Source organism: Branchiostoma lanceolatum, chromosome 8 (genome assembly GCF_035083965.1).
Source record: "Branchiostoma lanceolatum isolate klBraLanc5 chromosome 8, klBraLanc5.hap2, whole genome shotgun sequence".
NCBI lineage: Eukaryota > Metazoa > Chordata > Leptocardii > Amphioxiformes > Branchiostomatidae > Branchiostoma > Branchiostoma lanceolatum.
The window spans coordinates 9,498,346-9,523,564 of NC_089729.1; the positions used below are offsets into that span (position 1 = coordinate 9,498,346).

At 40.1% G+C, this 25,219-nt stretch overlaps 3 protein-coding genes and 1 long non-coding RNA gene across 5 annotated transcripts in view; 2 read left to right on the top strand and 2 right to left on the bottom strand.

Moving 5' to 3' along the window:
* Nucleotides 1-523: 523 nt before the first annotated feature.
* On the bottom strand, nucleotides 524-3,053 carry LOC136440789 (uncharacterized). The gene is made up of 5 exons (XR_010756713.1): nucleotides 3,035-3,053; nucleotides 2,770-2,839; nucleotides 1,742-1,816; nucleotides 1,168-1,251; nucleotides 524-835 (listed from the first exon to the last, which is right to left on the bottom strand). It is a non-coding gene; the product is annotated as an uncharacterized lncRNA (long non-coding RNA).
* LOC136440788 (FAD-linked sulfhydryl oxidase ALR-like) lies at nucleotides 2,994-5,679 on the top strand. Of its 2 annotated transcripts, none has more exons than XM_066436898.1 (3): nucleotides 2,994-3,213; nucleotides 4,430-4,638; nucleotides 5,128-5,679. In XM_066436898.1, exons 1-3 carry the CDS (start codon nucleotides 3,019-3,021, stop codon nucleotides 5,288-5,290), a joined length of 567 nt encoding a protein of 188 aa, XP_066292995.1. In that variant the 5' UTR covers nucleotides 2,994-3,018; the 3' UTR covers nucleotides 5,291-5,679. The 2 variants fall into 2 exon arrangements, with proteins under 2 accessions (XP_066292995.1, XP_066292996.1); XM_066436899.1 differs by having other exon boundaries at nucleotides 4,433-4,638.
* Nucleotides 5,577-25,219, bottom strand: part of LOC136440786 (mismatch repair endonuclease PMS2-like) — a 28,803-nt gene continuing 9,160 nt past the window's right edge. The window contains exons 13-21 of the mRNA XM_066436896.1: nucleotides 11,213-11,261; nucleotides 10,621-10,651; nucleotides 10,223-10,257; nucleotides 9,750-9,808; nucleotides 8,316-9,189; nucleotides 8,048-8,141; nucleotides 7,257-7,431; nucleotides 6,840-6,946; nucleotides 5,577-6,196 (exon numbers count right to left, since the gene is read on the bottom strand). Of these exons, the coding sequence (XP_066292993.1) occupies nucleotides 5,993-6,196; nucleotides 6,840-6,946; nucleotides 7,257-7,431; nucleotides 8,048-8,141; nucleotides 8,316-9,189; nucleotides 9,750-9,808; nucleotides 10,223-10,257; nucleotides 10,621-10,651; nucleotides 11,213-11,261 (1,628 nt within the window). The 3' untranslated portion in view covers nucleotides 5,577-5,992. The remainder of the gene's footprint in view (nucleotides 6,197-6,839; nucleotides 6,947-7,256; nucleotides 7,432-8,047; nucleotides 8,142-8,315; nucleotides 9,190-9,749; nucleotides 9,809-10,222; nucleotides 10,258-10,620; nucleotides 10,652-11,212; nucleotides 11,262-25,219) is intronic.
* Nucleotides 17,561-23,897, top strand: LOC136440427 (mucin-22-like). The gene is made up of 3 exons (XM_066436470.1): nucleotides 17,561-18,363; nucleotides 18,814-20,600; nucleotides 20,929-23,897. The coding sequence occupies exons 1-3, from the start codon at nucleotides 18,235-18,237 to the stop codon at nucleotides 21,101-21,103; spliced, it is 2,091 nt and encodes a 696-aa protein (XP_066292567.1). The 5' UTR covers nucleotides 17,561-18,234; the 3' UTR covers nucleotides 21,104-23,897.

A 25,219-nucleotide genomic window follows, 5' to 3' on the forward strand; every position in this document is an offset into this window, starting at 1 on the left:
TGGATTATTTTGGAATTGAAAATGAGCAGAGAGGAATGGGAAAGGTGCGTGTACATGTGTGTCTGGACATGTTTGTACGGCTAAATAGAAGTGTGATAAGTTGGGTCATGGCCGATTCAGGTTTTGAAGAGGTCGATTAGAAGGGATGACATACATGTTGCAGCTATGGTCTGGCCCACTAAGGATTATGTGATTAGCCTGCATGCAATGTTTAGTGTTCAAGTATTGCAGATGTGGGCAATTTACCTCAAGGTAAGCACAGCAGGCCAATATCTCTCTTCTGTCACTTCCCATTTCTTTAATTCTGACAATTTCCTAATGCAAATTTACAGCATCAAGATAAAATATGGTCCTGCTATTTCTGTAAAGACATTTCTGGTTTTACCTCATTGTGAACAAAGTGTTCCTGGTATAGCTTTATGTCAAGTGTGGACACTAATGCATGTCAAGGCCAATCTTAATCACACAATTTGTCAACCATAGACAATACCATGTGTGTATTAATGACTTCGGTGGACATTCATTAGTCTTCTATACTTCCTTTATTACATCTTTCAAGGGGACAACAAATTTCCACTCATGGACTTTGACAGTTTCTAGTAGGATGGCAAACTCAAAAACCAGAGCAATAAGTCCAGTGAACAACAAAGAGTTGCAATGTTTCTACCAAGTCTACAGTATTATATACAGCATCACTATGTTGTTGTTGGTAGGCAGTACAGGGTTAAGTTGAACACATGGTAAAGTCACAGGTGAAGTGCGGGTGTTGTACAACTTCTGACAATCAGGGGGCGCCACTACGCTTTGGTGTCATCACCTTCGTCCCTCACTGGAACTGGAGAGAAAAAATATGTAATAAGTCTTTTATACTATTTGATTATGCGGTGAAGATTGAGAAAGAATGAGTGGATGAAACAATGGCTTATATCAAAACGATACCGACACAATTATATTTTTTGCGGACCAATAGAAAATCTACAGTCTTTTATCCTATCATAGTATTCATCTGACATCAATGGTGAGTTTGATAAAAAAAAGCTTGGAGAGGGAGAGTGGCTTTAGTACAGGCAACTTGGCGCGCATCTATGGGATATATGAGCTATGAAAATATCATCAGCAGTACTACTACTAGTACAGGTGTTGTACAGCACATTACAAGACACATACCTGGGTATCTTGTCGTGACCATGTGTTGTCTTCTCATGACATCCTCTCTCCAGCTCTCAGGCATGAAGACCACACCAAAGGGAGCTGCAGCCAAATAAGCATAAGATATCGTTAACGAATTTCGATGAAGGTTAGACATCCAGGTCATAAGATATGCCAAATAACAGTTACTCAAGCAACTGGATATGACTTTGGAAATGGTCAGAAGACCATGCTATGGATCAACATATCTTGCTCAGTGTCTCTGACGAAAGGTAGTGGATGCTACCTGAAACATCTGGCCATTTCCAAAACTAGGGTGATAACAAGGATAACTGATAGCTGATATATGCCTACATTTACCGGTACTCAATATTCCCTCTGTAGATACATGAATAAAGTTGATCATCTGAGAGTCACTAAAGTGTCCAGCTCTGTCACATTCTTTTGATTCTCTAGATCAGGCCACAGGGCTTAAAACATTTCTTGCACCTTTATTTTCATAGATTTGAAGCTACATTTGTATACAGTATTATTGGTACGCATTAAATAAAACTTAAAGAGTGTATGGATTAACAAAAACAAACAAACTTACGGAGTACTCCAACCACAATGGCCGCAACTATCACAGGTTCCCTCTCCCATGCAAATCGAAACCACTGGAAGAGTGCTTGTAACAGCAAAGGCATACTCAGTTAGTTGTTACACTTGCAATAATATAGTACTAAATGGATTTGAACATATCAGGGCTCGAAATTCATTTTGGGGAATAGGTGCACTGGTGCACCCAACCAAAAACATTAGGTGCACAGAACGAATTCTGGGTGCACCACATAAAATGAAGTTGAATGTCAGCAAAACACGATTACAAAGTACAAAGTTTAATGCTCTTTAAAAATTACACGACTTGTAGAATCTGTAATTCAAAAGCTAACTTCAAAATTTCAAACAAGTAATAATAAATCAAATATAAAGTACTACAAAAGGTTATATTGCCTTTTCTGATACTTACATTTCAAGAATATTCTGTATACTAGTGTACAATAGTACCCTTACCCTATAGCTTATGAAAATATCTAGGTGCACCAGTGCACCCATCAAAAATTAGGTGCACAGCACCAATTTTGGGTGCACACAGGTGCACATGCACGGGTATTTCGAGGCCTGCATATGAAATACAATTTGAAGGATTTCAAAGATTTAATTTCAGATTACATTTCATAATCAAGTTCAATTTGAATCTGGATATGAAATGAAATCTGAAAATTTTACGAAATCTTTCAGCTGTCATTTTGATTTCATATCCAAGATTGGATATACAAACGTGTCATAAACTACCCTATATTGCATATCATAAATCTCAAAAGTAAATGTACATCACATGTCCTCTGCAACAGATTTGAAATTCTGCTACATTTTATTGTTTCAAAACTATGGCAGCCCTGTACCGCCCCCCTCCCCCAGATTATGTCCTTCAAAAATTGACAATGTTTAACGATGATCTACCACTAAAAACTGACATTTCTGAGACTCAAAAAGCCGCCACAAACTACTGTAAATATACCAGCACATGACATATGTCTCTAAAATAATCTACACGTCGTAGTAAAGGAGTTTTCTTACTTCTTTTCCCAAACATAGGCATCTTCGGTCCTCCTTCAGACCCTGTAACCTTTGACCTGCGTCTCTTTCTCTGTGGCCGACCAAAGAATTCAACCTCATCTAATTGTACACATTCATGACTATGGGTAGTTTATATCCTTTTATAGGTACATCCTGATTAAAAAACGGAAATGATTCAATTTCCATTAAAAAAAGGCAATTTTCTCCATTAAAAGTCCCATCATCCAAAGCGCTTTGTTATTTGAAAAGATGGCGGCGCCCTTGCCAAATTTCTCCGCGATGTTTCCAGGCGATTTTTCCAGCGATTCCTCGCGAACGAAACAGGACACAACTGCAGGTGTGGGCACTGAGGGTGGTCATGAGAAACCTTGTAGGACATGTACTGATTTTAGAACCTGGATGAGAATGCAGGGGAAAACGGCGCCCACACAAAGTAAGCCCCAGGTACGACGGGTGGTTGTTCTGTCGATAATTTACACTTAGTGACTTATGCAAGGATTTATAGCCAACTTGTTTCACGGAGAACAGAAATGTCATGTTCTGCATGATTCGTGAAACTGAAATATTTATCAAAGGAAGCTTTCGGGAGATCGAAACGTGTTTCTGTACTGTTATTCTTATAACGCCAGATAAGTATCGTGTGAAACGGTATCAGGACAACTCGGCCCCTGGGACAACTCGGCCCCTAGCCATTCGGGACAACTCGGCCCCTAGCTCAGGACAACTCGGCACCGAACCTCAAAACTGACATAGATCAGCAAACAGAACAGGAACTTTTAAAAATCTATGTGAGGAATAAAACATGTTTAACTGCCAAACATTTCGTCTAAAAAAGATAGGAAATTGTGAAATTCTGCAGGTTATTTTCCCCGGAACGCTTTGATAGTTTGAATATGAATAAGGAAGTTTTATCATCTCGGTTGTCTCGACGCGTTTTGAAAACCTACATATAATGTTATATACATAAACTGTTATAATCTATGTCCAACAAAACATAATGAACTGCTATACATTTAGTTTCATCGGTAATAAGTTATAACCACTTTCATAACAGAACATAAGCGTAGCGAGTTCGTGAAAGGGCGTCGAAAATAACAAACAAAATGGCGTCGCCGCGCCGGCCCGCAACGTGTTTTTGACGGTCTTGTAACGTTTGAGACTTACGGAAATACAAAAATGCTGATGTATGGACTGAGTTTAGTTTCTTAAAATTCTTGTTCCACTTATCAGCCTGTCAGATCGGTAGAATTGTCATTCTTCGAGCCCCAAACACACTTATCATGCACTGAGTAATAGGTGCCGAGTTGTCCTGAGCTTGGTGCCGAGTTGTCCTGAATGGCTAGGGGCCGAGTTGTCCCAGGGGCCGAGTTGTCTCGGAATCGTGTGAAACAACGTTAGGTATTGCGTAATACACAAGCATGATTAAGCAAAACAAGGAGTTACCTTTATCATGTGTATGGCAAGGGAATGTAGACGTCTGAAAAATTGGAACTAAGCCGCACTCAGTGTAGGGAAATATATAGTGTTACTGTTACATGGGATTTCACATCAACCTTACTAGTAATTTCACCCCAATGATAACTACATATTCGTATTCACAAATTCAGCCCATGCAAGGAGTCATTTAATACTAAGCCCAAATTATGTCATTCGCAAACAGCAGAAGGGTGAGGAGGAGGAAGAGAAAGACCCTGAGTGTCCTTTGGACAGAGATGAGCTGGGTAGGAACACCTGGTCCTTCATGCACACAATGGCTGCTTACTATCCTGACAAACCCTCCAACACCCAGCAACAGGAGATGTCTCAGTTCATCCACCTGTTCTCCAAGTTCTTCCCATGTGAGGAGTGTGCAACAGACTTCAGGGAAAGGTGACAACTATAGCTTTTGATGATTCGCTTTGAAATAGCAAACCACAATGACAAAGCTCTTAGTGTATGTGTTGCATTATATGTAACTTTTGAAGTAATGCCCTTTAATTAGCCTGGGTGCCATCCTGTTTCTACCGGGGTTTCTACACTCGCTACCCTAAAAAATACTTTTTTCAGGGTAGCGAGTGTAGGAGCCCCGGGAGAAACAGGATGGCACCCAGGCTACCCTTACATAGGACATGTAGGGTAAAAGCAAAAGAAATGTGTTTACTATTTAACAATTTTACTCAGACAGTTATGTTCATAAATATGTGACTTATAGAATGCATAAAAGTAGTTTACACAGACATTATTAGTGCTACTGGTAAGTAACTGTCTTAGAATTAGATTTAAAAAATATCTCATAAGTTATGATATGACCAATGAATCCTTATCATGATCAGCCTATGCATGATATTATAAATTTGTGTTCCCTTTCTTCCTTCCCAGATTGAAAAGTAAACCCCCTGATGTGGCCAGTCGACACAACCTCTCCCAGTGGATGTGTGAAGCACACAATGACGTCAGCAGGAGGATCGGGAAGCCCGAGTTTGACTGTTCGAAGGTGGATGAGAGATGGAGAGATGGCTGGAAGGACGGATCGTGTGGTTGATAAATCAAAGATTTCTGTCCATTTATTTCTTATCAACATTACCGACAACAATGTGCAATATCTGTAACGCTACTGATTTGGTGAATGTCATGTCCATGATGAGCAGCATTGTTAAAATTGTGGACAGCGTGTGGTAACATTGTCAGACAGGAGCTGTTGTGGATGATCTTATAAGAAATGTATATTGCGAAAATCTCAGGAGCACCAGGTCTATTATAATGTCAACAATATATGACAAATAAATCCATCTAATGATTGATGTAAGTTTTGACAAAAGAGTCAAAAGCAAAATGTAATTAAAGTTTATTAAACAAAATTGTACTCATAATATATTACAGCATGAACCATCATACAATAATGTAGTATCAATAAAACATTTTAAAATTCTTGATGTTGCTTTTGCATGATAAATTGTTTGCCAGTATGAGTTTTGATTTAAAAGATCTGTCTTCCTCTCTGTAGAAGCAATTCTACTAGTAAACAAGTACGAAAAAAAAGCTCTAATCAATATGTGTGTGTTTTTCAATTTAAAGACACAGAAGTATCATTGTATTGCTTGGTTGTAATATCTGTATCTGTATGGGTATAAATGTCCTTCGGTATAACACACCAGCTTCGCAGGCACGCTGCCTTGGTGAGATAATATGCTACAACTTCAACGTTTTCTAATGGAATCTTAGCAATAAGGACTTTCTATTTGGCTCAGTCTGGCAGCATGTTGAGGTTGAAGAGGTGTCTCATGGTGGGGCGGCCATGAGGACAGTTCCACGGCTGCTCGATCTCTCCCATGTGACTCAGCAGCTGCCGCATCTCTCCGTGGTTAAGGGCTGTTCCTATCATCACAGACTTACGACAGGATCTGGAGGCAAACATCTGTCGGACGCGGGACGGACGGCACATCACACCCTGGAAAACAAGGGTGATTTGCTTGAAAATTACACAAAAAAGTGCACACTGTGAAGATAAGCTTTCTCTATAGGAACAAAAGTTAGATGAGAAACGTGTGACACTGCATATGTACTGATGGAGAATTGAGAGGTGTAACAAACTATTTTTTTGCAATCTTTTGCTCAACCTTACACTCTGGTTAGGCTTCCAGGTATTTTGTATCAATTTGTGAAACATAGTTCATTTGCTTACTATGGATATGAGCAAAGTGATTCCATATGTTCAGGTTACTGTTATTGTTACTTGACAGTCATGTCCTTGGTGCTGAATATCATTCACATGGAATAACAATTCATCCCATTCTTTTTCTTCAATAAAAGTGAATGTCTCTTAATCCTATCACCATGAATGCCTTACACACTATCTGTGTAATGTAAACCTGCAACACATCTCTGTCTTCAACTGATGGCAAATAAAGAACAAAATTCTACTGGATAGAAAATAAAAAATAAATTGCTGTGCAGAAATACAGTTACACTAGCCTGGATACCAGCCCTGATGGCAGGGGTAGCGATCAGTGGGAGACAAAAGGTAACAAGGCTGACATCCAGGCTACAGTTACACTACAAAGTCATGTATGCTGAGTTGCAACAAAACCTACCGGTGCATCACTGAGCATGAAGATGAGTTCCTCTATATCCTCCTTCCCAAACGTCCAGTTCTTACTGACAGGCATGGACACCAGCTTGACTCTTTCCGTACAGGGTGCTGAGGAGACAAAAAAAAAATTTCATCACAATCCATTCAAAGGAAAAGTATTTCACAACACAAAATTACATGTACATGTACTTAAGATAAAAGAAATTGCCTCCGCCCCTAGCCCCCTGAACGTAACCTCTGCTCAAAGAAAAAGGAACAAGCTAATAAGAACATTTTCAATCTTTCCTAACACCAGATGCCAATTTGTCCTCTTATATACAGAGAGCACATCCAACATCTTTATCTAAAGTGTATCTGTCACCAAGATGGTCTAAATTGTTTATAAGCCCCTGCTTTCTAAAAAGTGTAGGAACAGTACCATCTTCCTTGATGGTGAATTCGAAGCCGTTCTTCCTGAAGATGTCCATGTTGTCCATGAGGATGCTCTCGTTGGCTGCGGTGAGGTGGAGACTCTGCGGCTGGATCAGCCTCTGTCCCTGCAGCACCGTGTTCCTCTGCAGCATCTCAAAGTTGTACTTCTCATCTGTGGCATGCTAGATACAAAACACAAGGTCACTAAATGTTGATAGAATTATTAGGACTTAAATGATGTAATCTGTATCTCTGCTGTCTTTTATCTGACCCTCATGACCTCAATGAAAAGCAGACTGCAGGCCGATTTGAGCTTCTCATGAATAAGGTTCAAATAAAAAATCAAACTAAACTGGATATAATCATTGAATAGATTTTGTGCTTGGTGTACAGCCTCTTTGAAGTAACACAAATGGGTTGCTATGAAGATAGAGGCAGCTGTACCAGGCTTTGGCTGTTAAACATTGTACCAGGTGTTGCAAAAAAAATATATCCATTCTCAGGAACTTTCACTATGTATCAAAATTCCCTTCTCTAATTTCAGCGATAGGCAAAGAAATTTCCTTTGGGAAAACAACTGATAAGTGATAACAAACTTGTCTTCTTGATAGTGCTGTCAATGTGCTTTAAAACACAACAAAATGGATAAAAACTATGAGACAAAGGCAATTGGATATCGATGCAAGTTGGTAATTGGTTAAATCAGACTTGTCTAAAATGTCTAAACTCTAACATGCGACAATGACTTCCACAAGGATGCTTGTGTATCAAAACATACTTTGTGACTGTATTGAATACCTGATCAATGATGAAGAGGTCTCCACCCAGTCTTGCGATGATGAAGCCAAGGTTAAACTGTCCCAGGATTTCCATCTGTGTAAACTTGTCCTTGCTGCAAAAGAAACAACAACTGCATGAGCATCAAATTTGATCAACAGTCTACATAGAAATGTGCAGTCTTTCAGTAGTACCATGGACCTCTATCATTAAATTGTTACCTGCACCTATGCAGGAACAGAGAAAAAAATATTTTGATACTTACTTATCAATCCACATGTAAGCTCACCTGATCTCTCTCCTAAGCTCATCCTCTGCTGCTTGGTTATCTGTTGGTGAGATTGTGGCCCTGAATGACCTTCCCATCCTCTCTGCTGTCTCTTTATGTTCTGCATGCCTTCTTAACTTCTGTCTTAGAGAGTCCATACTGAAGGCAACTTTGATTTCCTTTCTATGTATCTTTGCTGCTTGGTCAAAGCTGACTGGAAGGATTTCTATTTCAGGGTCTTCTGTAGTTTCCCTCTTGACTACGTCTGTACTTGGAGAGTCACTACTAGTGAGTAATGGTGTTGATGTTGTTGTATTTGTAGATCTCCACATAGAAAGCTTGGCATCACTCACTTTCTCGCTATTTGCATCCTTTTCTTGTGCCAATGTGTTTTGTTGATTTTCAAAATCTGAACTTGTAGGAAGTATTCTACTGTTCTGAAGTTTCACTTCTTTGACTTGTATTGTAATCTCATTTCTCAGACATGAATCTTTGTTGGAATCCTTGTCACCAGTAGATGCAGTGGTAGTGCTGCCATGCTTCTGTGAATTCTCTTCCAAAGTGCTGGGAATGGCTTGCTTTTGCTGGTCTTTGGCACTTTCATCAGATGGCAGAGCAAGGCGCTCATTTATTTGAAGCCTGTCATGAACAGGTGTCCATGATTCAAGCTCAGGAGCAGACTTGGCACTTTTGAAGTAAGTTTCAGGTTCAGTTCTGTCATCTGTGAGCATCTGATCAGTCTTACTGAAGGTACACTGAAGGGTATCATCAGGTTTTTCTTCCTCTTTACATTTATGCATTTCTTTCTTGGCAAACAGAGATGAACTGGTAGCTTCTGAAAAGGCTTCCTGTTTGCCAGAGGGAGGACTTCTGAAGAAAGTATCCAGCTTTCTCTCTGCAGCGGGGAAGGAAGAGACAATAGGTAACAAAGGATAATGTTCTCTTTAGGATCTGAGGTATAAGATATAAGTTATGTGTAGCATGGGTCTATAGGTCCTGGAGTTATGATTCCTATATAGTGTAGAACTGAGTTCTCTGCAATACTTTATGTGGTTGATTTAAATTCCCAGGCAAATCACTGTTTAAGGGCGTAAAGTTGATGGGAGATGTAAACCTCCTTGATCACACAAACCCAAGTTAGAACAGACTTCAAAGGGCTGGTACATGGCAGGATTTTGATGCACCTGCTCCCTTTGAGTTTGAACAGCATGTTGTTATTGACATTGTGAGGATGTTTTGTCACAAAAGGTCCATCTTTGGGCATGTACAAAATCAAGCCACAGCAATATTCAAAGGGCAGGATACATGAATGAATTTTGATGCACCTGCTCCCAACTTTGAACTGTATCCTGTCATTGATATTGTAACCTGATAATATGTTTTGGATACACAGTCCTTTTCAATATGCTCTTTAAAGATCACTATGCTTTTGAATATACTTGTACATGTACATACGTTTTGGAGTTCTGTCCTGAGGGGTGTCATCTTTTTCCACAGATGGATGAGAGAAGGACCTAGAATTGAGGGAATTCAGTTCAATGTTACAATGATCGCTGGAGTCCTTTCCACCCTCTTTCCACTAGAGGCTGCGACCTCGCTGCCATAGCTGAGTGACCAAAGATTTGACAGTTTGCTCAACGGATTTCATTGACAAAGGACAAATCTTTTGAAGCTTTGTATGTTTCGATGTCTTTTATGTTATACTTTTATACATCATGAATCATATTCCTTTTATAAAACAAAAAGTCCAATTTTGATTGCTCAATGGTTGCTAATGCAGGGATCGCCATCTAGAGGAAAGGGGGATCTTATCAAACAAACACTGAAGTACAATGTAGCCTGGAATAACAAGCAAAATGTCATCAAACCTTTAAAGTAAGAAGGAGTAAAAAACCTAATTCATCCAAGGAGTTTTAAATATTTCTCACCTTTTCAGCCCTGCCAAAGAAAGCCCTGAAGATCTCTGAATGGAGAAAAAAGGTATCAGCTGTACTCCCTGTCCTTCTGAGTAGCAATAAATCGCCTAAATTTTGCATTAGATTATTTAGCCAAATTAACCTTACAAACATCCAGATAGTGTTAAAGCTATCACAGGGGTCACAACTCAAGACATAGTACTGAGATGCAAGAACAAAACTAGAAACAATCGCTTGAAGGCACAGCGATTCAGATTTAATCTTTATTAACTGGGGATGAGCTTGTAATATTTCATTTGTACCAAGGTATTGTGTATAGTTGACAACAGAAAACTTAAGCCTAAAAATAGCAAATCCTGTAATGGCTTTGCCTACGTACAAACAAATGATTGATGTACATAGGTACATACCTTGACATTGCAAGGTCCTGCACATGTCACTCTGTGGAAAACAGCAAATAACTCACATCAGAGGGGAGCAGTTTCAGGATCAATTCAGCCTGCAGGTGGTTCCTAGAGATACCACTCTAGATTACAGCAAGGACGTCATGAGACTTGTCCTCACATCCTTCATCACATTCCCTGTCCCACGACATCTGTCACAGGGACTACTGGATATGTTTGCTGTGGTTTTATTTTCTCGGTGATCTCTGCACTACAGAATCATGACAGCATGATTGCGCAAATGTGCCTGTCCATTGTATATGTGCTTTATTGTATTACAGAATTTTTAAAACTAATAACTTAAAACACCAAAACACTGCAAAAACCTGCTTTGCCCTATTACTGCAAGATTAAATTCTCTCTCGAAAAAAAGAATCTACAGTATTAAGCCCCATAGAAGAAGTGACAAACATTTGTTGGATTGTACATGATAGTACACATCAAAGTCAAATGACAAGTACTGAGTAACTAAAAGATTGTCAAGAAAGGAGTTTTAGCCTGCAGGCATGAATACAAAGGAGAGCAAGTCTGAGTAATCCCACAGTGCAAGATTAATTACCTGCTGTCTCTTCTGTCAGATGACGGTAATTGAAGATTCGAGGCTGGAACTGAACCAAGAATACAAAATTGATTAGAGGCATGAAGAGTTTGATTACAGGGACCCTAATGGGATATAAAGGCTTCATGTGCCAAACATGTACATTACATCGGCTTTATTCAGAAGGCTGGTGATAGCAGAAAAGAGCTAAAAGATCAACACTAATCATTCAATGTATCTTATATAATAAGCACTCTGAACATTCGGCTAGCAGCAAGCCATACACTGTAGTAACATGTTATCAAGTTGAACATATTCCTTGAGAAAGTATTGTCCTCTTGACCATGTGAGGGGAAAATTTTCCATGAACAATTCTATTTATGCAAATGACTTACACATTTACATTATATATGCTTAATCATTAACACCTTTATCTTACTTACACATGTTGCAATATTGACAGTCCTATAATTTTCCAATTTGATGAATTTCGGTGTTTTTGCATTAATTATACAAATCAGGAATTTATTAGCATAATTGATATCTGTTGATGATCCACTTTCCATAAACTACATATGTTACATGTATTTGAGTCTTATAATGGAAAACACTGCAAATATAGATTTTCCTCATCAGCTATGCAAATTAAGTCCCAATTAGCATAATTTGCACTTCATTGTGTATATCTCTGTCTAAGCTACCTGCATACTAAATTTCATGGAAATCCATTGTTCCTTTGTTCAGTTATTCTCCTTAGAAGATTTTCACAATAACACCCCTGCAGTTCTAGAGCAAGCTGCTAGGGGGCCCAAACCTACACCACTTCTTTATTACATCACAAGCTATCTGCCACCCAAAAATCAAGACCATAGCACGTCCAGGTCAAAATATACAAAAATTGAAGTTATGCTGCAGTACCAAGGTCACATACCAGGGGGCCCAAAATTGACCTTGAATTTCGGCTTCACAACACCCGCTCACATACCAAATATCATCGTAATCCATCCAGAGGTTCATGAGTTATGCTGACTACAATAGTCCGGAAACACACACACACACACACACACACACACACACACACACACACAGACACTCCAAAAACAAGAGTTCCGCGACCTCATATCTCCATGAACAAGTCTATTTAAGCAAATGACTTACACATTTACATAATATATGCTTTATCATAAACACCTTTATCTTACTTAAACATGTTGCAATATTGACAGTCCTATAATTTTCAAATTTGATGAATTTCGGTGTTTTTGCATTAATTATGCAAATCAGGAATTTATTTGCATAATTGGTATCTGTTGATGCTCCACTTTCCATAAAGTACATATGTTACATGTATTTGAGTCTTATAATGGAAAACACAGCAAATATAGATTTCCTTCATTATCTATGCAAATTAAGTCCCAATTAGCATAATTTGCACTTCATTGTGTATATCTCTGTCTAAGCTACCTGCATACTAAATATCATGGAAATCCATTGTTCCTTTGTTCAGTTATTCTCCTTAGAAGATTTTCACAATAACGCCCCTGCAGTTCCAGAGCAAGTTGCTAGGGTGCCCAAACCTACACCACTTCTTAATTACATCACAAGCTATCTCCCACCCAAAAATCAAGACCACAGCACGTCCAGGTCAAAAGATACAAAAATTGAAGTTCTGCTGCAGTACCAAGGTCACATACCAGGGAGCCCAAAATCGACCCTGACCTTCGGCTTCACAACACCCGCCCACATACCAAATATCATTGTAATCCATCAAGAGGTTCTTGAGTTATGCTGACTACAAGAGTCTGGAAACACAAACACACACACACACACACACACACACACACACACACACACACACACACACACACACACACACGCACACAAACACGCCAAAAACAATATCTCCATTTTTCATGGAGATAACAATATCTCCATTTTTCATGGAGATAATTATCTTTCTGTATTGGGGCCGGCCTGCAATTTAACATACCATAAATCTTGAAATGTTCCCAGTGGTGTAATTTTTTGCAGTTTTTGCGGTCACACGACACAGGGAATATGCGTTACTACTACTGTACTACAGAATTGTTTCTCCCACAATTTTAAAACACTGCAAAAACCTACTTTCCCCGAAATTAAGTTCCTGTGAAAATAAATGAATTTACAGTACCATGATTGATTTGGCAGGTAAACCAACATCATCCCATTTCTTACTGCAACAAGTTATCATATACTTCATTAAAATTCAAGTAGAAACAAAAGCTTAAGGGTTTACAGAAGAAACAAAACAGCACTTAAAGAGGCTTATGTTTTCATTACAGACTATGTATGCTCAAAAATGTTACAATCATTTAGTGATGCATTTCCTCATCGTAATTACTTCCAATAATATAAGACTCAAAAGCAAAATGATGTTGGCTACAACAGCCTTGGATGGCATGGAAACAAGTACGTCAGAATACGTGTCAGTTTCATTTATTCATGTGGATACTACAAGTATTACTAATTTGATACATGCACTGCTGTATATTCTTACACAAGATTAATTCATATTGTTACTGCTGCTTCTTAGTTGAGTTTGCAGTTTCAACATTTTCTGTTTCAATGAACTTCAGCTGTAAATAATTGAACATAAGCCTTTTCCTCATTATAACCTTTGAAGCAACAAATCCCAATAAGTGTAGCTAAAATGAGAAAAGTGCACCATGGCATGTGGAAGACTTTGAAGCCTTAATCTTCCCGTAAATTGTTTTCTGTTTCTCGCTAACTTGTCTGGCAAATTACATTACTTGTAGCGGCAATGAGGTACCGAAGTGCGAAACTGTTTTCCGATACATTAACCGCAACTTGGCCCTCAACCCGAAAGTTGTTCATGTCGCACCCATTGGCCAACCGAAGCTTACGAAAACTATGACTAACAAACAGCCACTCCCCTGTGTATACAAAGTGCTGTTTTATTTGCCGACCTCAAATCTGCCAGTATGAAAGACTGCCAGGATGTTTAGGCATGACCACATCTTCTATGCATCACAGCCACCTTGAAACAACATTTGCATAATCTGAATAGACGGGGGAAGTGCGTAGCGGCGCGAGGAGTGAAATGTTAGTCTCCTTGAATACATCATGTGTGCTGATGAACGATTCAACAGTTTCATACGGAAAGACGAGGAAGGTGATCAGCAACTTTAAGACAGAAGAGGAAAACAACTACTTTAATGGCTACAACATTTGCTCCAGCTACTGAGCAGGTAAGTTACTTTCTTACTGAAAGCCAGGCACCTGTCACAGACCCCCTGCTTGATGAATACTACTAAGTAAGAGTTGCAGTCAATCTTTTTCTGATGGGGGAATGAAAAGATCTATTCAGTGTGGTTTCAGCAGTTTATAACTTTCTGGTAAATGAAAAAAAGGTATAAAATGTGGTGGAAAAAGTAATTCAACTCAAATGTATGTAAAATATTTAGTTGGAAAAAGGGATCACTTTTGCTGCAATGACAAACATAACAGACAAAAGTTGGTGGAGACGAAAGGAAAAGTCAGATCAACCTAAATTACAATGCAGAGCTGTGCCTAGATACATTTTCAGAGAGATGGGCACATGTCTGTAACTCAATAACAAAGATTTCCTGTTTCCACATTTTTCACGGGATTTCCAAGGATCAAAGCCCTTTGTCTTTTGAACCATTTTTTGTTGGATCAAAGAGCCGAGCAGCTTTAGCTGCAAATGTCTGTAACCCAATTCCTATGATTTCCTGTTTTGGCTTGACTTTATTGAGAAGATTTCCTTGGATCAAACCCCTTTTGTCTTTTGAATTTTTTTTTATGCCACTGATCTATCCTTCCCCAGGAAATTTCCGAAAGTGTTCAAACATCCTCTTCAGGCTTCAAAAAGGTTTAGATATCAAACAATTTGTGGGATTTACCTATTCATCCTAAGAAAAATAAATGTACTTTAACTGCTTGGATCCTAGAGTACTATTTAGAAATGTCTTGCAACTGTGCCTGTCTTACGGACAAAAGACAAATTGCAGACCTTCGCGACTGCAAAGCAAGCATATCTGGTGCGTCAGTCATGACGTCTGTTCAAATCCTTTGTTTTCTCCTTTAAGAGCCTTTTTTTATCAACACCAGGATAAATTTTACAGTAATTAATTACCTTGCCCCCAGACTTTGTAAAGGTTGCACAGTTTTGCACAGAATGACGAAAACAGCCACCAGTCTATCAACTTGTCTTGCAATAAATTTGCTAATTGGCGTCAGCATGTTTCTTCAATATTTGCCAAACCTCACGTAGTTGGTTTGGCCGTTGTGTACATATATCAGGGTTATCATAGTAATTGTAGCATAAGATCACTGCTATTAACTGAGCTCAAAAGGGCATCAAATACAGGGCTCATCATATTACCAATTGTGTCATCAAAAAGCAGTAAAGAGCTTTAGAGAAGTGGATGTTGTTGTCTTTTGCTCTGCTTGCTGAGCCGCTGGTATTTGTACGTTTCGGCACGTAATACACTCGTTGTTGCCAAGCAACAGGGTAAGACTTGTCAGAAAAGCAATGACTCCAACTCACCATTACTATCTAAATATTGATGTTCAGCTTTAAGGAAGAAGACTATTACCAGTTGGCAAAGTATATTTGTCAATGGAATAATGAAATGAAATTTAGCACGTTACTACACAGAATGAAGATCGAGTCCATAAAAGGGTCAGATACATTTAATGGAAAACAGCAGGGCAGCTTTAGGACAGAAAAAACTTTGTGACCTTCTACATGTACATGACTTGTATCCTGTAGGAAGCATGGTTGAAAGGCTGTGACACGTGGAAGCCTTATAATTGGCATGACCAGTTGGTTTAACCTTACTACCTGTTTACTCACCTGTTGGTTCAGTGCGAAGACCTGGACCTGATATGTAACATGATAGAGATGTGAACAGCTGCCCACTCAAACTTAAATGCCACACTAGTTTGGAACAGTTTGAAACACACTATTAGGTGCTCACTGTGAAAACTCTACAAAGTATATATCAGTATACTTAGAGAACAAAGTGAAAAAAATGTCTGGTATGTTTTTTTTGTCACTGGCACAACCAACATGTCCTCATGGTTATGATTTGAGAATGACAGCGGACAAAATTTCTCAGAAACCCAGAAAAGAGCATGTAAGAAAAACAAAGATTAACAGGTGCATATCTTAAAGGTATTACTAAACAGGCCTCCCTCACATCCTAGCAACACCTGGTGAGAAGGTGTGATTGGATTGTAGCGTGATGCCCCAAAGACACGGCACAAAGGGCGCATGGCTTAGTTGGCTGCTGCCTTAACTACTGGTTACCTAGCAAGCTTCTTAATCTGATTAACAAGAAAAGGACGACAATTAAGGAAGCCACGGCTTATGGGTCAGTAGTAATGGGGCCTTTTGTAATGGTTGAAAAACACTGGAAGCAGCAAGATAAACCACAAAGTTTAACGCAGTAGCTGCTGCACAACACTGTGTGATCTGCTCACGATATCTTCCCCAAAACCAAAGCACGCTCAGCATGTCTTTTCAATTTCCCCCTACAGGTTACTAGAAAGGACTTGGTCTTGTTGCAAGACTGCAAATTTTTATGAGGCTCTGGAACAAACTAGATTCAATCTAAAAGTCACGAAATGGTTGGATCCTAATTTCTTTGGGGCTGCTCCTTGTCAAAACATTTTTGTCATTCAATTCAAGGTCAAAATAGAAAGTACTTGGTACATATCATATAGGAACTGCTGTGGAAAACAATTTGAAATTCTGTGATAAGCTTGGGGTACATGTTTGATAATTACAATAGCAGTAAATGTCAAGACCATTTAATGGTACACACATACAGACAGGATCTAAAAGCCATCAGTATGCTCCCTTTCACAGTGTTAATGACAAATGACAACTGTTACGGTAGAAAATAGGGTCTGGTTGCCTTTTTCTTCAACTGCCAGGATGTGTTGACAATGTACAGGTATAACTTTGCTTGTGTCTCTGGCTTCACAGAAAGGTCTTCTAATTTGTTTCAACTTTGCCAGGACAGCCAATACTATTGATAAAAGCTTATAAATCACTGTCTCAAAACTTGACAGTGATCTTTAGGGCAAACTCTGCTGTGGTCTGTGCGAGGAAAGAAGCACATTTAGCTTTCTTCCAGATGGTCAACTTTTACACAAAGAAGATCTTTCAAGACAGCAGGGGATCTTTGTCGAAGGGTTGTTTAACAGTAGCGCCAGTGACAACTAATTAGACAAGTTGAAAGACACAACCAAAACATTTGCGCAAAGGATTGACATACGTCTTGGGGTTATGGTCAATTCTTATTCTCTCCTCACAATGACTGTGGTAACGCACTTTCTAGAAGTATGTCCCAATAAAAAGCCACGGAACTTTCTCATGCGCGGTGTCACGGTTGACTTCATCAAAATGTAATGTTGACAGTCATGGTGGCGCAAAAGTAACAACAGAGCAAAGTGGAAACTCAAATACATTGATTCTACACTTGCTCTTTAGGAGTTTGAGATGGAAATGCCGGTGATGACTTTCACCTGGGCCCTTAAGAGCGGGCTTCAAGTTCCTATAATTTCAAAGACAAACACTTGGCTGGTGGTACAAACAGCCAATAAGGTTAAAACCTACTTGTCACCTGCAACGTGGGAACAATCAGCCCCAAAATTAGGTGGGCAGACACAAGTGTTTGTGTTTCCACTGCAAACACTCTTGAAAAACACATTCGGAGATATAGAATGGTACGACACGTATAATCCGAACAACTGAACTTTCCAACAACCTAAAGAAGACACGTTTAATTTCAACAAACATTCCTAACACGTACATGTACACATGTAGCCTTCTACCAGCTGCTTCCCGTGATGAATCAAAGGTCTGTTGGGATTTAACTTTCTACTTGTGACAAGTTGTGTGAAAACCTTGTTAAGATTACTAATCTGGTGAGACAATTGCAAACATCAACATTTTTGATTTTCTCCATCTCTACTTAAAGCATAGCCCAAGTTAACACCTATGCCTGATTATGATGCTGTTGCAAAGACCCCCAGCCCACATGGGACCAGTCTTCTGGTGCTTGCTGCTTGCCTACATCAGTGTGGTGGTTCACTGCCAAGACTGTCCATCTGGGTGCTCATGTGAAAATCCTGTGCAGGTTGGTACACTTGAATTGTTTCTCTAATGAAAGGCTGCAGGGCAACAGAAATTTTATTTCAGGGTCTCTCTTTTCATGCAATTTTTCTCTGTTATGGAAATCTGACTTTTTGGGGTCTCTATTTTCTCTATCTCTAAAGCTGGTGTGTTACACCGAATGGCGGTTATACCGGCTACTGTATATAGATACAGACAGATCTTCATGAAATTTTTTATAATGTCTTCAGAGTTTTCTCTGCCATTAAAAGCTAACTTTCGGGGTCTCTATTTTCATTAGATTTTTCACTACTATGAAAATCTAACTTTCTCTATTTTTGCAATGGCTATTGACACGATGTTCCTGTAAATAGTGCCAAAAAAATTTGATGACAGGTCCTGTCCATAGCCTCTGCCTTCTACTTTCACCAGACCTTTCCCGGCTGAATACACCCTATCTTTTCCATATATGCAGGCGGTTTGCCAGGGGGCTGGTTTGACGACTGTACCCAGCAACCTCAGCCCTAGCACATTATTCCTTGTCCTTGATGACAACAACATCACACAACTGCAGCAAGGCGAGTTCTCGGGACTTTCAAGCCTTTTTGGATTGTCTGCTACAAGGAATTTGATCTCCAACATTGAGGCGGGGACGTTCACAGGGCTAGCTTCACTGTGGCTGCTTCTGCTGGAAGAGAACCAGTTGTCGGATATACCAAATGGTACCTTTGATGGACTGACAAGCTTGCAGCTCCTCTCTCTGGAGGGCAACCAGCTCTCCTCCTTGGAGAGTCACGCCTTCAGCCCGCTGACGAGTGTCATGTACATCAACTTGGAAAACAACTTACTGACAACTCTCGACGAGGATGTTCTGTCCTCCCTGCCAAACTTGGCCATCCTTGGGCTTGAGAACAATCCCTGGGACTGCAGCGACAACCTGGTGTGGATGGTAGACTTTATAGACAGCAGGAGCATTACCCTGATCAGTGAGCAGTACGAACATGTACGTCCTACTTGTGCAACACCGTCATGGGTGGCTGGACAGGACATGCTGGACGTCCTGAGAGACAGGCTGTACAGGACAACAGAGGCCCCCTTTCCTACAAATGCAGACACTACACCAGCTGTAACAACCCAGTCAGGCACTACACCCATGCTAACAACCCAGCCAGATACTACACCAGCTCTAACAACCCAGCAAGAAGCCACACCTGCTGTAACAGCCAATCGAGACACTACACCAGCCGTAACAACCCAGACAGACACTACAGCAGCTGTGACAACCCAGTCAGGCACTACACCGATGCTAACAACCCGGCCAGACACTTCACCAGCTGTAACAACACAGCCAGACATGACAGCAGCTGTAACAACCCAGCCCAATACTACACCAGCCTTTACAACCCAGCCAGACACTACAGCAGTTGTGACAACCCAGCTTGATACTACACAAATGCTAACAACCCAGCCAGATACTACTCCAGCCGTCACAACCCAGCAAGACACTACAGCAGCTGTGACAAACAAACAAACAACCCAGTCAGGCACTAGACTGGCTGTGACAATGCAGCCAGACACTACACCAGCCATTACAACCCAGCCAGACACTACAGCAGCTGTGGCAACCCAGCCAGACACTACACCAGCTGTTACAACCCGGCCAGATACTACACCAGCTGTTACAACCAAGCCAGACACTACAGCAGCTGTTACAACCCAGCCAGACACTACATCAGCTGTTACAACCAAGCCAGACACTACACCAGCTGTTACAACCAAGCCAGACACTACACCAGCTGTTACAACCAAGCCAGACACTACACCAGCTGTTACAACCCAGCCGGGCAGTACACCAGCTGTTACAACCCAGCCAGACACAACACCAGCTGTAACAAACCAGCCAGACACTACATCAGCTGTAACAACCCAGCAAACATCCGGGGCAACAAAAACTGTTACACCAACTGTAGCAACTACTACAGCAGATCCAGGAACAACACTTACAGGTGCAGATACAGCAAACACTCAGCCACAACCTGCAACAGCTTCAACTATGCAAGGAAACTCTGGTGTGACCACAGCGGCTGCAACAAGCAAAAGTACTGCCCAAAATCAGGGGAACATTGTTGATACCAGTGTTGTCACTACAAAATCAATACCAACTTGGCATTCATCAACAGTTAGTCCCGTTGACAGCAATGGAATTGTAACAACTGAAGGTCCATCACAAGAAAGCCCAGCAGAGAGTTCAACCCAATTAGGGTAAGTTAACATGTTGAAAAATACTATTTTCCTTTGTCAACTACTGTAGAATCAGAGTGGAGTCATTATTGATGTTATATTTTTACTTAATAATATATCTAAAAAAGCACACATTTTAAACAGTGCAGAGCATTTCTCTTTCTGAAAATGGTACATACTGCTTTCTTCACTAATTAAGTACTTATGAGAAAGAGATAGTACCAATGGACCAACCCCTACTGTAGTGGACTGTGTGACCCAAGAGCTATAGAAATAGATATGGGTACCACCCCATATAATACCATGTAAGGTGTGGGAAGGATTTTAACTGACTAATTCTGTGCTACAGGCTAGCAGCGTACCTAGGCATCGCTGGAGCCTTCGTGGCCCTGTTTGCCCTGACTGTGGGAGTGACCGTGTACGTCTCCAGAGCCAAGGCCCGTGCCCGATCAGTCACCCCTGAGAGGGCCAGCTACGGGCGACCAAAGGCAAGAGTGGCGTGGCAGAATGAGATTCTGATGTAGAGAGTTAGATTGGACAAAGGCATGGAGCATGAAATGTCAAATAGAACGATTAGTAAGGACTAGTAGATGGTAGTGACTGCTGTGTTTTTCATGAAGATTCAGCTTCTTTTAGTGAGATGGTTCCTGTTGAAACTCCTATAAATGTACAATAGTCTAGAGTCTAGGACTGTCATAGACAGTTACACAAAAGGGTGGCAGCAGCTATCATAGTGTAGATCTAGCAGACATGCCCTACTGGTAGTTGGTAATGACTGGGAACAAGTTTAGTGCTATTACCTGCCAATTTCAAACAGATAGTTCTTCTGAAAATACTTACTATTAGTATTAGTCCTTAAAAAGAAGAAAGAGTGTAACATTGTACCTTTGTGTATTTGACTGATACACTATACAACTTGCCAAATGATAGTTGAAAATATATTCTATGCAGTATTTGCACAGGATTGTGCTTTTCCACAAGACATATAAACAAGATAAAGTTTATATATCATAGATTCTAACTAAAAAGGATATTATGATGTCAACCAGAGCATCTTATGAGGCTTGCAAACTGGAAATATTCTAGTTGCTGTAATAATCTTTATGAAATTGACATTTAATGCCACTGTTTACCACATTTGCATGCAGATTTCTTATCAAAAGTGCTCAAAAGCGGCACAAAAATAAACTACATGGTGATCTTTTAGTTTCACGCGCCTAGTGAAAATAGACCGATACCATAGCCCCGCCCACCCGTCAAAACGTAGAAATGCAAAATTAAAACATAAAAATGCAAATATTTGACGGACATGCAGTCACTCTCTCATTGTGATGGACAGTCAGGATCAGTCTGTTACTAGTGGGGGTTGGATTTTCTATCAGCTCTCACCACACGACGACATCGTATCTTTGCTCCTTTAATGTCGATATATACGTAATTGTATAGTGTAATTGAAACTTATTATGATTGTGTAGGAATGACTAGAAATTGGAGTTTACTTTATTCAAGTTACAAGCCTAATAATATGCTCTGGAGGCCTTTAAGATATGCACATATTTATATCTACTATGCCCTAAAACCGTTGCTGTGATCTAACTGCACAATTATTGCAATTGCAAACTGTTAGACCCCACCAAGTGAAAAACGGATCTAATCAGCACATTGATTTTTAGTACCATTATCTGAGAGCACCTCTAACAGATCATCAGTATTAACATCACAAGCCACACAACCATCATCATCCTCATCTGATTCAGCACATTCAATCTCTACTGTCATTATTATCATCAGACGCATATCATGTAAAACTGTGCAGCCTTGCAACATCATCAGTATTCCAACAGGATTACAACAAAACTTTCAAGAATCATCTCTATCATCATCCTACTAGCACTGTCATCTCACAATCACAATCGACCAATCTAAGGATCACCCTCCATGTACACATACACCATCGACTCATACCACCATGATCTCCCTAACAGTACGGCGAAGTGATGGAGGGTGACCACGCCAGGAGGGTTTCCCAGGTTTCACTTGAACTGCTGGCAGCTAATGATGCCTTTGGGACACGTCATGGGGAACATGAAAATCATACATCTGGTCTCTCCTCCGCTTCTGACATGTCCACAACTTCACATAACACGTACGGCACCAGGCCGTATTTTCTTACTGACGGGGATCGCTTCTGGTTAGACGATCGAGGGGTCAGGGACCTTCACATGACCTTGAAAAGACCAGATGGGCCAATAAGGGATGAGACTGAGTTGTCATCATCATATACACATACTCGCTCTTCAGTGTCAATGGATTCCAGATATACCACCAAACCTTACAACCCCTCTGAGGAGGACAGGTTTTGGAAGAATGACATGAAGGTCAGAGACATACAAATGACCTTGAGGAGGCCAGATGGACCAATAAGAGATGAGACTGACTTGTCATCATACAGACCCTCTCATTCTTCAATGTCAACGGATTCCGGATATTCCACAAAACCTTACAACCCCACTGAGGAGTGCAGGTTTTGGAGGAACGATATGAAGGTCAGAGACATTCCAATGACCTTGCAGAGACCAGACAGGCCTGTGAGAGATGCAGAAGCTGACATATCATCACTCAGACCGTCTTATTCTTCTACATCAGCAACTTCCAGATATGCTACAAAACCGTACAACCCCTCTGAGGAGGACAGGTTTTGGAGGAATGATATGAAGGTCAGAGACATTCAAATGACTTTGAAGAGACCAGATAGGCCAGTAAGGGACGAGACTGAGTTGTCGTCATACAGACCCTCTCCATCTTCAGTGTCGACCGACTCCAGATATTCAACAAAACCGTACAACCCAACCGAGGAAGACTGGTTCTGGAGAAATGACACGAAGGTCAGGGATCTTCATACGACCTTGAAGAGACCAGATGGTCCTGTGCGGAATGACACAAATCTAATGCTTTATAGCTGAGGTCACTTCAGGCAATCAAGTAATCATAATCATTAGTTTGTTTCAATCGCTTTAAGAGGTGCATACCTTTTAAGTTAAGTTAAAATGGAGCTGAGATAACCGTTTGATAACGTTCATGTTAAGCAAGAATGCGAGAGACTAAAAAGCTGTATTTTTGTATGAAGCATAATAATTTGTCCTGAATACCTGTAGGTTATGGATACGAGAATGTGAAGGTTATGAATGACAAAAAATTTTGACAAGCACTTTGTTATTAGATGTTTCTTTAATGTAAATACTGTTATGTCTGTAAACTTGCTTTGTATGTAACCTTACTTCTGTCATAAAAGCAATAAACTTTGTAATTTTAAAACTATATCCTGCCTTGTTATATTGGACAGTCTTGTGATAGATTTTGGCACTTGAATGATGCAAATAACATATCTTAAAAATTCCTTCTCATTCTTCAAAGTTCCAGAGAACATTGTTAACAATACCCTAAACTGAATATTGCCCAGTAACCTTTATACACGAAGGTGCTCAGTGTTATTTATCAGTTCACAGAACAAAGTTTACACAAACCCCTAGACTATGAACATGCTACTTTCAATACAATAGATCAAATACAGAAGCCAGTCATAGTTTTCATGACCTCTGAAGTACATGTAAATGTGACTCCTTACAGTTCTCTAGAGATTCGATGTTCAACCCATCTCTGTAACTGACCTAGCTTTTCCATTGGATATAATTTGGCAGTGCCATAACCTTTCACTAGAAGCCTTTCTTCTCAGTTAGTGGAGTCCCCATACAGTAGCAGAACGTAGTCCTGTTTGTCAAACTGTAAACCTGGGGGCAGGATGTGTTTGGCTATGGGGCCTTGACTGACCAACAAGCTAAGCAAGAAAGCATGCTACGACCTATGTAGCTGTGACCTTTATTCTGTCAATAGACTGTAAAATTTGCTTTAAAGTACATGAATATGACTCTAGAAGTAACCAAGCAACTTGCTATATAGTTGGGGCTGTTTCAGAAAAACATGTGCAACAAAGAAATAGTTCATTGCTCTGAGTATTCGTATTTGCTTCACACTTAACAGTGTTACATGTAGCTGATATCGTTAATAATCCCAAGAAAAACTTTCATTCATTGGCGGTAGACAGCTAAAACAGTCCGTTATGAATCACCTTAGGTTAAGATAAAGTGACTAAAATTAAATCCTATATTTTGATTTCAAGCTTTAAAACCCCAACAATTTGAACAAAATAACGAAAAATAAATTAATAGCTGCTGTAGACATTAGGATTTGCAACTTTTGCAGGCAAATATCCACAAGCTGTTCTAAGCACCTGTAACAGTTTCACCTCTCAGTAAAGTATTATGACTCACAGCAACTAAGACGCAAACTCAGCATCCTGTTCTAAACAAGGCAGTGTCTGAAGTGGAGGAGTTTAACACATTCCTGACCTCATTACTGACCTATGTGCCACTGGTAAAGCCCTCTAAACTTGAGCAGGGATCAGGGAAGCCTTATTGTATGTACACAGCCACATGTTGATTCTAAGTTAAACAGACCACACCTTGGGAGTTCATTACTTGTCACAGGTATCCTAGTGATGAAGGGACGCATCTGGATAACAACTTTAGAAACTTCGTCCAAATTAAAAAAAAAAGGAAGTGCTAGCTGCTCTAGATTGTCTG

Excerpts from the sequence above, each read along its gene's own strand:
- LOC136440427 (XM_066436470.1), top strand. The coding sequence starts at position 18,235 with ATGATGCTGTTGCAAAGACCCCCAGCCCACATGGGACCAGTCTTCTGG. Across the intron at positions 18,364-18,813 it reads CATGTGAAAATCCTGTGCAG|GCGGTTTGCCAGGGGGCTGG; the intron begins GTTGGTACACTT and ends CCATATATGCAG. Across the intron at positions 20,601-20,928 it reads GAGAGTTCAACCCAATTAGG|GCTAGCAGCGTACCTAGGCA; the intron begins GTAAGTTAACAT and ends TCTGTGCTACAG.
- LOC136440788 (XM_066436898.1), top strand. The coding sequence starts at position 3,019 with ATGGCGGCGCCCTTGCCAAATTTCTCCGCGATGTTTCCAGGCGATTTT. Across the intron at positions 3,214-4,429 it reads CCACACAAAGTAAGCCCCAG|CAGAAGGGTGAGGAGGAGGA; the intron begins GTACGACGGGTG and ends ATTCGCAAACAG. Across the intron at positions 4,639-5,127 it reads GCAACAGACTTCAGGGAAAG|ATTGAAAAGTAAACCCCCTG; the intron begins GTGACAACTATA and ends CTTCCTTCCCAG.